At 39.1% G+C, this 10,795-nt stretch overlaps 1 protein-coding gene across 1 annotated transcript; it reads right to left on the bottom strand.

Moving 5' to 3' along the window:
• Positions 1 to 6,062: 6,062 nt before the first annotated feature.
• Positions 6,063 to 10,312, bottom strand: LOC103709981 (glycosyl hydrolase 5 family protein-like). The gene is made up of 4 exons (XM_008795536.4): positions 9,816 to 10,312; positions 7,508 to 7,755; positions 6,906 to 7,426; positions 6,063 to 6,763 (listed from the first exon to the last, which is right to left on the bottom strand). Exons 1-4 carry the CDS (start codon positions 10,236 to 10,238, stop codon positions 6,294 to 6,296), a joined length of 1,662 nt encoding a protein of 553 aa, XP_008793758.3. The 5' UTR covers positions 10,239 to 10,312; the 3' UTR covers positions 6,063 to 6,293.
• Positions 10,313 to 10,795: the final 483 nt, after the last annotated feature.

Here is a 10,795-nt window from a genome sequence, read left to right as displayed (position 1 = left end):
TGATTTTTGAAGTTGTCTTTCGCGTCACGGATACAATATGAGTGGTAACTACTAACAAAATTTCGACATTGCTTTAATAATTTTCTGAAGTTTATCCATCATTATCGTGAACTGTTGACCATGATAGTCACTGTAAATATGAATTGCTTCTTTTAAAATCCGACAAAACCATTTCTAATTATCGTCAGTCTCTGTATCAACCACAGCATATGCTATGGGGAACATATTATCATTGACATCTTTGCAAGTCACGCCAAGTAGTACACATCCGTCCTTATGCTTTATAAATATTCTATTCATGAAAATCAAAAGTCTACATCCTTTTCTTAAACCCATTATTGAAGCATAAAATAAAATGAATAGACGTGTGAATCGACCCTCACTTATTTCATACTCTATGATGCTGCCGGGGTTGGTCAGAAGAATGGCATCGTAATACTAGTGTATCCGGTCATAAGATAGTGATTTGTGACTATAAATCTCCTTCATAGCCACCTCCTTCCTATGCCAACCTTAATAATATGGAAATTCAACATCATATTCTCGACAAATATTTTTTACCATATCACTCGGCCTATATAACATCATAACTTAAAGTTTTTTTAACAATATTTGAAACCCAACATTTCGAAGCCTTATTATGAGACTAAACTTGCAACCCTCTATTCTTACTATTCATTGTTTTAATTGCAAACCTTTCTTGATTTCCAAGTCGAGAGGCATGAATACGCCATTCACATTCTTCATATACACATTCTATGGTCACTCGCTGACAATCGTTCTTCACAAATACAAAATCTCTAAAATTTGTGATGCAGAAGTTATAAATTGTGTCACGAAAAGTTTCCACATCCTTGAACTCCTGACCAACACCCTCTATAGAGGTTTTCCAAGTATCCAAAGAATTTCTTTAACTAGGTTCCTCTTCAATTGCGACCCTTGTTTCTTCGACAACTAGACCGAAATTACTTGAGCTGCCAAAAGTAGTAAAACATAAGAAGCTACTCTTTGAATCATCCTTGTAACTACATCTATACTCAACATTTTGGGATGAGCCATTATCCCTACAATATATTTTTAAAAAAATCAGCATATTAACAATCAATTTTGTGCTTAAAATAAATTGCAATACAACACTAATTAAAACTAAGAATACCAAAATAAAAAGGGATGCAAATATCTTGTGCATTACCTCATATCGATTAACACATTAGTAGCTTTAGACAACCATGGAGAATGACTAGCAACCATTCTGATCACCGACACAACTAAGTTAACATGTATTTGATGCATATTCCGAATATCCTTATCGCCTATGGGCATAATAAGCATTTTCAACTTGTTGGGAATATAAAATTTTACTTCTATCATTGTAGTAGGTAGATGTCTCCACTAGTCCACTATTTTATTGTAAATTCGATTAAGATTTGTGCCTCAAAGATGGAAATAATATAGGTTTCGCTACCATAAGAACAAACAATCATAAAAATTGGGCTACTTGTATTTTTTGAAGCTATGACAACTAAAAAGCATGGAGGGATGAAGAGATGCTACAAGATGCTATTTCAATATTTTCTGAGAAGAAAATGATGACATAGAGTGAGGAGGATTTTTCTTCATGGACTCCTTTTACGTATTAATAGACTAAAAATTGGGACTATTTTCAGTTCACATTTTACAAGGAGATAGAACCAAATGGGAAATAAGAGATTTGGCAAACAAGGAATAAAAGATTTGGACCACTTGAATAAAGAAGCAATTTCAATATTGGCGATCACCCAGGATATCGGAGAAGAATAAAGAAGCAATTTCAATAAACGTGTTGATTTGCATAAATAACATATTTGGGGTATGCATATAAGATCGTCATGATGCTGCTATGATTAATTCCCTTAACGGAAAGGGATTAATTGCGATCACCTAGGATATCGAGAAAAAAATCAACGCATTGGAACCATTTCGGTGGGGGTCGTGGGGGCATCCTCGAGATTTTAGAATATTGAAATGGCCATTAGGGATCAAAAATTATGAAGACCCTTATCTATGGACCAGAAATAGCAGTTGTAGTCAAGGAAAAATTTTTGTTATAGCGTGATTATCGAGAGGATGGGGAATTAATTTCTGCTTTTTTGGGAGAAATAAAGGGCCAATCCATTCTTGGACAGTGCATTAACTATTGGTCCCTGTGAACCGATTTTATAACAACTAGTCCATATGCAATTTGAAATTAAACAATCCATCCCTTCGGACGAGTATGCCCTTAATTTTTCATCATCCCCAAATAGTCTTTTGCTAGTTTGCCACCCGTATTCTGTCAAAGGCTCTTCCCGATTTTCCGACTGCCTCCTTCCCGATTTTCCGACTGCCTCCTTCCAGGATTTTCTCTCTCTCTCTCTCAGTTAGCCTCCTCACTCGTCCAACCTAAGATTCTCTCATTCGACTTTTCGATCAAATTCCTACGGCCGGTCGATCATATGCATTATTCCCAAACCCCCTGACTTTGGCCAACTTGTATTCAGTCGAAGCCTTCTTCATGATTTTTTCAATTCTTCTCACTCCGCCTCTTCGCTCGACTCATTTTCTTTCGACCAGTCGGAAACCTACTTCTCAAACCCTCCCATCTTCCCTACTCATCCATTCAACTGAAATCCTTGAAAATATCTCTGTGGCTTCGAGGCGCTAATTTGTGGCTTTCCAACTTTCGCACTCCTCTATATTTTTCTCTTCCGCGTGCATAGGCATTTTTCATTTTGTCTCTGCAGTGAGTCATCTTTGCAGCCTATCCCTAGGTAGGTTAATCATTAAAGCATAATTAACCTCAATTTATATAAATTCCAAATTGTTATATAGTATTCTAGGTCATTAGTTTTTTGATAGTAAGAAAGGTCAAAATTTGAAAAAATAATAGATAGAAAGTTTGAGCTAGTATATTAAATATATTTGTCATGAAAAAATTATTATAATCTTTCATTAATAGTTATTCAATGCTATTTCTATTCTTTATTAGAGTTATGAAGATCATTAATTAATATATGATTATTTACTCAAATATACATTTCTAATTTTGAAATGATATTATTAAAAAGTATTGTTTGAATATCGTTTGTGATGCAGATATCTAAGATGGGAAGGCTAAGAAGGAGCAACATCAAATCTGAAAAAATACCTTCTGTTGGCCTGAAGAATATGGTCAATGAAAGGTGCTACTTCAGCCACTTCATATATCTCACCGTCATCCTTGTCGAGTCCATGTCTAAGAAACAAAAGGAAAGGGTGACCAGCACTCCATTTGTACATATCTTAGCTTTTCCATATATCAAGTAGAGTAGGCCAGTCCTAGATACATCGCTCTCCTTCTGGGATGATGAGGAGGAGGGTTTTTGGTTTGGTAAGATGCTAATGCCTTTTGTAGGGATCGATTTTGTGCTCATCCTTAATTTGAGGGCCACGAGCGATGAGACCGAACTACAAAGGGAGAGGAGGGATAAGTCTGACCTTATCACCCAATATTTTGAGGATGACCACAAAAAGGTAGAGAGAGATGCAATAAAGAATAAATTAAAATATTTTGTTGGAAAGAGTAGACAACAAGATGTAGAGGATTTCACGGTTCTATATCTTTTTATGACTATTCTCTATCCAACCATATACTATTATGTTCCTAAGGCATTACTAGATCATCCATGCACCAAAAGGAGGAGCTAACAAAGCCACCATCCATCAAACCATCCGAGCACATTTAGGCCCTGTTTGGGGGAGCTTTTGAAGGGCCAAAAAGCACTTTCTGGCTCTCCAAAAGTACTTTTAGCTAAAAAATGGTGTTTGGTAAATTTTCTGAAAAGCTGTTTCAGCTTTTGCGGGAAGCTGAACACAGCTTTTGGGGGGAAGCTCCAATTTGGAGCTTTCTGAAAATGCTGTTTTCAGTTTTTTCGGAAAGCTGTATTTTTGACCAAAATACCCCCATTTAAAAAAAAAATTTCCTCCCAAAAACCTCTCTCTCACATTCTCACGGTCTCTTCCTCTCCCACCCAACCCCATTCCCTCTCTCCCGCCGCCGCACCCTCTCCCTCTGCCCCGCCGTCGCACCCCCTCCCTCTCCCCCGCCCCCATGGTGGGGAGGTGCCGAAGAAGAGGAAGACAGGTGGTCTTCCCCTTCCCGCGGCCGCCGCCGGCGATGATATCCCCGTCACGGAAAGGGACGGTGCCGAAGAAGAAGGAGGTCCCACGGCCCCCCTCCCGCGTCTGCGAGGCCCCGCCGTCGCACCCCCTCCCTCTCCCCCGCCCCCATGGTGGGGAGGTGCCGAAGAAGAGGAAGACAGGTGGTCTTCCCCTTCCCGCGGCCGCCGCCGGCGATGATGTCCCCGTCACGGAAAGGGACGGTGCCGAAGAAGAAGGAGGTCCCACGGCCCCCCTCCCGCATCTGCGAGGCCCCGCCGTCGCACCCCCTCCCTCTCCCCCTTCCTGCGGCCGCCGGCGGTCACGACCCGCCCCCCTCTCGCGTCCGCCATGGTCCGGCCCGGCGCTGTCGGCCTCGCGGGAGAGCACTTCCCAGGGGGCCCGCCGTGGCCGCCGCCGGCCACGACCCGGCCCCCTCCCGCGGCCGCCGCCGGCCCCGGCCCGGCCCCCTCCTGCGGCCCCGGCGGCCTGGCCCCCTTCCGGCGCCGCCGGCCGCGCGGGAGGAGAAGAAAGGAGAACGGGGGAGAGGAAGGAAGGAGAAGAAGAGAAGAAAAAAAGAAAAGAAAAAGAAAAGGAAAAAGAAAAGAAAAGAAAAGAAAATTTAAAAAATAAAATAAATAAATAAATAAATATTTATATAAATGAATGAATGAATAAATAAGATAATAAATAAATATATTTCAACATTATTAATTATTTACACTAATAATTATAATATTTTATACCTTTATTATTGTATTATACTATAAATATTATATTATATTACATTACATTATAATACATTAATATGTTATTTTAAATAATTTAATATTATATTATATTATGAGAAATTAATTTATACTAATAATTATAATATTTTATGTCTTTATTATTGTATTATACTATAAATATAATATATATTACATTATATCATAATACATTAATATGTTATGTTAAATAATTTAATATTATGTTATATTACCAAATATTAATTTACTCTAATAATTATATTACTATTATGCTATATTATAATAATATTATTTTATATTACAAAAATATTATACTATATCGTATATTTATGTATTAATATATGTTATGTTTTATTATATTCTGTTGTATAATACTATGCAATGTCCTTTATGGTAATTTTGTCATACAAAAGTACTTTCCCAGTTTGTTTACCAAACACAAAACAAAGTACCACAGCACTTTACGAATGTAGTTACCAAACAGCAAACAGCTTTTTATAACAGCTCTACTTCAGACAGCTCTACTTCCAACAGCTCTACTTCCAACAGCTCTACTGCCAACAGCTCCCCCAAACAGGGCCTTAGTCACATAGAAGAAAGCCCCACCAAACCCTCACTAGAACTACAAAATCAACAAATAAACCAGCCCAAAAATCAACAAACAAACCAGAAACAAAAATCACAAGAGCAAGAAAATGCCAATGATTACGCACATAATCAATTGAAACACTTAATAGGAGCATTGCAGCAAAGGCAACCACAATATGAGAAGCCAAGCAAAGTGCCTGCCACTCAACCAATCAGCCACATTTCACCAAACATGTTGAGAACACCTTAACAAAACTCCCAATGATAAAGCACAAAACAAATCCAAGCACTTAGTAGCAGCATCGGAACAATGGAAACTATAATGGGAGCAGCCAAGAAAAGCGCAGGTCTCTCAACGATTGATCCATATTTCATCAAACACCTACGACAACACCAAACAAAAGTAAAGTACTAGCGGGAGGACCATGAAGAGGATGACACATCTAGGTTAATCCCAGCCGACTCCCTCGCAGCTCCTCCACCCGATGCCAAACACGGACAATTCATGCAAAACTTAAGGGCATTGCAAATCTACTCTTTAAGGAAAGTATACCTCAACAATCCTATCCATACTCAACTCTTATAATGTATGTATTTGCTGATTTCATCATAAAATAAGATATATCCGATATATGATGAATTCTTTACAAATCATTATTTCCAAATAATTAATTCACGTCAAGCAGACCATTTAACATTAAAATAAAAATAATAATTTCAAACCTTGAATTTGTAGTTGCACTTTCATGTTGGCAAAGTCCCATCTCTTTGCATTTCTGCTGGAAAGATTTGTCCAGCCGACTATGCTTGGGAGGGTAATTTTAAATGAGTAGTTTGGCTCTCTCTTTCCCTAGTGCTTCTGATAATTTTGAACCATTGGCTATCTGGATTGCATGTCCCATCCTGGCTTAGGCACTTGCACAAATTAGTTATGATAGTACCGTCCTGGCTGATATCCAAACATACAGTGCTGCCATTTTTGGGAAGCTTGGATGAAACATGCATCCTGGAGTCTGAAATTAGTTCCCAAATTGAATTGGAGCCACCACAACCAGTTCCAAGCCTTGCCCGCCGACCTGCGCCTTTGGCTAGCATGCAGTATTTTGTGCCTTCTAGCATTACATTCTGCTCTGCTGTGTAGTTCCAGGCTTCTGAATTTGCACACAGGCCTAACTCAAGCAGGTTCTTTGATGAAGACTTTTTTACAACACAAAGTCCAGTTAATGGATGGAAGATTATATCGTATGGAGAATTATTGGATAGACCAGGTCCTGCATTATAAACATGTTATCATTGCAATGTTGTTAAATGCAACCTATGGTAGATGAACAAAATAGTTTTCTTTGCTATGGTTTCATGAAGTTATCAAGTATGCTAAATAGATTCTTATTAATAAAACATTTGATGACATACCTTGGAAGGGAGCTTGTAGAGCAGCAATTCTATTTACAAAACTTGAATTCCTGGCCTTACACCAATCCCAGCCAAGCACACCATAGGTCTCATCATATCCCAGTTGCCCCTCTCTAATATAGTAACTCCCTTGCAATGCCCACAGAGCCCAATCCAGATCCAGTTCAGCTGCCACACTTAGGAAGCAGCTCAAGAAGCGGTTGTCAGCCATATTCCTTCCACTTTGATCCACCCCAAATTCAGAGAGGAACAATGGCCACCCTTGTTCTAATAGGAAGCCTCCATTCTTCGTCATGTTATCCACTACACTTCCACAGACTTCATTAGGGTTCCCATTCTCCCAATCGCCACCATCTGAGAACCCGTACCAATGTAGCTCGAAAACAACCTTGTCTGTGAATGTTAATTTCACTTGCTTCTCAGATAAGAAGCTGAGATCTTTATCATAGTCTAACCCTGATAGTATAATTAAAAGATCAGGATTTGCTGCATGCACTGCCTCTGCACCTATTTGCATGTACCTAAGTTGTAAAAAAAATGAAAGATTCTGTCAATTAAATGAGAAAAGCCATGCCATGAACCGCGCAATTAAATCTGTATACCTGTACCAAAGGTTAATATTCTGCTTGGGGCCGCGGAGCTCATTCCTCAAGCTCATGCCAACCACATTGGCCGAACTGTTGAACATTGTTGCCATCATTGTTAGGCCCCGTAACCATTCATCAGGATCAAAGTATTTGTCTCCAAAGAAGCCATTTTCATCAAATTTGCTGCAGCACCACCCAGGCTTGCTTATTTGATTGTCCAGTATGACCATTATGTTGTTGCTGGCCAGATTTGACACCACAGCCTGTTTCATGTTTTTCTAGTTTTAATTTGTAGAATTCGAACCTCTTAAAAGTTTGATTGTGTTAACTAAAGCTTCGTACATAAGAAGTTGTTTGAGAGCCAGATGGTATGAGCTATTTACCAAAACCATTAAAAGCAGACTGCAAGTAACTGTCTTGCGTTAGCTGTACTAACTAGAGAGCCTTATCTTATTAACTTAAATAAGCAACTAAAATCCATGTCATGGAAAACTTAGAAGAGTATACAGCCTAATGAGCATCAACAGAGCAATACTATCCTGTTGGATCTTCGGAGGCTGACTACTTTCATGGTTTCTTATGCTTATCAACCATCCTTTTATTCTACGCTTGTGGAGGAACACTTGGATGAGACCATAGTTTCTTTTGGTAGTTAATGAGGACATAACATCTGCCATTAAATCTTCTATAACAAGTCAGGTACAGTCGCAAACATTTTCAAGCATACAGCCTAGAGAAGTTGAGCAAACAGGTTTGAGCTAGAAAATTCACAGAATAGCATACACTGTTGCCTTCTAGTTACCAAAGAGGGTCATTACTTAATGAACCAATTGTCAACCGAATTGTAAAGAAAATGTTTAGATGATTGAGTCCAAACTTATCATATCATTGACTAATAATGATAGTATTTGATTCCTCAAACAAGTAGGGCTTAACGAAGTTGGAATTTATTTTCACACCCCAAATAGGGATGTAGTTTGAGGGAAGGACCAGTGGAACAATGACCTTAACATTTTTTTCTTTGATGAAGTCTAGAGAGGAGAGGCCTCTCTAATCCTCTGAATCTTGTACTAGATACTTGATTTTCAGAAATAAAATACCACATCACTCTCCTATAATCTGTGAATTAGATAGGGCATGTTTCTTAAAGTTAAGAAATCATGCTTATTCACAAAATTGTCAAGAAAATTCCTACGTTTGATTAGCAACATTCATAAATATGATGAAAATATCCGCAATATCCATGCATCAGAGAAACAAAGCTTATAACTATTTTCGTCACCTTGGAAACCACTTCTAGTTGGTTGCTTGTCACCAGCCTCCTAAATTAGATGGTCTATGTTCAATTCCGTTGAAGGTGATCAATAAAGATTTTTTTGACTATTTTTATCATGCAAGTGTTATGGTTTGTGATGCAATTAAGGCATGGTACGAGAGCATGGATGTATAGAAATTAAGTTGCATTGTTTGAGCACAGCGTTGGATCAGGCTGTCCTCTATTTTGGCAAATCATCTATCCAAAGTGTTAGAAATGCTTGTCCAGGAGGTCTACTAGCAAGACATGGTGGTGGGATTCTTGTAATTAATGTGTAATTTGTACATCATATGACTAACTTCAAAATTCAAAAATTGAAGGAAATGATCGACGGGATCCTCTAGGTTGCGACTTTTGCAACCACATAGTGCGGTACTATCTTAGATAGCTACCGCATCATTCATCTTGGAGATAGACAGCTCTCCTTCATATTTGCATGCACTATATATCGTACTGAAAAATATTTGGACATGTTCTCGAGACAAAGGAGAGCCATCTGTCTTCGAGATGGATGATGCCGCAACTATCCACAATGGTATGCAAAATCACGAGATTGGGAATGAGACCTTAAACCCATCTCAAAGGGAAATTTGGCTTCCCCCTCATCCCAAAGTGGTCAAGGTTTGTATCTATGTATATTATCCATCATCTATCGGCCAACAATTGGTGCCAAGCAAAAATTTTTGTAACAATTGGTACCGTACTATATCGAATGTAACATGCCATACTGAACCTATATGATATATCATACTGTACTGATACTTAATGTACCGTGTACTGTGTACCATGTACCGACACTATAATTGCAATAATAATGTACCAGCATGGGTTGCTGAGACAGTGATGTTGGTGCCAAGATAAAAATCAATACTGCAACACCAATATCTCACGCAAAAAATGTACAGAGCTTACACGTCAGCTAAGTAAAGTTTTCTTGTCGAGACTTTTTCGTGCTGCTGCTGAGCAAAGCTTTGATTGGAGAATTGAATGGTGGGATCGGTGGCTGACCTGAAAGGCCTGGAGGAGAGGGAGATCCAGCAGCGCTGGGTTGTTGACGGCGGCGGCGGCGGCGGACTCGAGGAGGCCGAGGCCGGCGAGGGAGGCGCGAAGGGGGAGGGAGCCGAGAGAGGCGTTGGTGAGGAGGTAGAGTGGCCAGGTGAGACGGACACAGTTGAAGCCCAGAGCGACTACTCGCCGGGAGATGGTGTCGAGTGGCTGCTTCCCCAGCCCCTCCGCCGCCGCCGCCTCCAGGTGCGCCGCCCAGTTGACGCAGGCCAGCTTCACCCGCCGGCCGTTCCCGTCCACGATCCATCGCGAGCTCGTCGACAAGGGGAGAGACGGCGATGATGTTGCCAATCTCGCCTGAAGAGAATTGGATGGAAGGAATGAGAGGAGGAGGAGATATAGAAGGGGTCTCATGGGAATCTTCATGTAATTTTATCCCTTAGGGGTCTTCTCGCTTGTTAAAGAGCGAGACATGGGTGGTGGGTGTTGAGTGGAAGCGACTGCTCATAAATCTCGATACGCAACAAGATTTATAGTTCCCGGCTCAAAAGAGAGAAACATTGACTTAGAAGTTGATCATAGGCCTAGAAGAGTGACGTTGAATTTTAGGTGGCATTTAGCGATCTAAACAAGATGATGTTAGATTATCGGTGATTCTTATCTCAAATAATATAATTTTTAATGATTCAAAGTTACTATACCTAGCATACTATATTTTAATGATTATTTTTTTTCTGATATTTGTGAGTAACCCGTTGGGATTCCAAAATTACTTGCCATATAAGACCAAAATTATTTCTGATATAAAAATATATTTATTAATCATATAAATTATATTATAATAAAATTTTAATATATATATTAATATATTAATTATTAATATATTTCATAAAAAATATATTTATTTATTCTATAAATTATTAATTCTATAAAGGTATATTAATTGTTATTATGGAATTAATATTTCTATTTATAGTTATAAT

This window comes from Phoenix dactylifera, unplaced genomic scaffold, assembly GCF_009389715.1.
Source record: "Phoenix dactylifera cultivar Barhee BC4 unplaced genomic scaffold, palm_55x_up_171113_PBpolish2nd_filt_p 000923F, whole genome shotgun sequence".
In the NCBI taxonomy this organism is placed as follows: domain Eukaryota; kingdom Viridiplantae; phylum Streptophyta; class Magnoliopsida; order Arecales; family Arecaceae; genus Phoenix; species Phoenix dactylifera.
Note: the sequence above shows the minus strand (reverse complement) of the source record. Positions and strands in the feature narration are given on the sequence as shown.

Coding starts and splice junctions, on each gene's coding strand:
- LOC103709981 (XM_008795536.4), bottom strand. CDS start 10,238: ATGAAGATTCCCATGAGACCCCTTCTATATCTCCTCCTCCTCTCATTC. Junction 7,756..9,815: donor CTCTCCTCCAGGCCTTTCAG/GTCAGCCACCGA, acceptor AACATGAAACAG/GCTGTGGTGTCAAATCTGGC. Junction 6,764..6,905: donor TCTACAAGCTCCCTTCCAAG/GTATGTCATCAA, acceptor TTTATAATGCAG/GACCTGGTCTATCCAATAAT.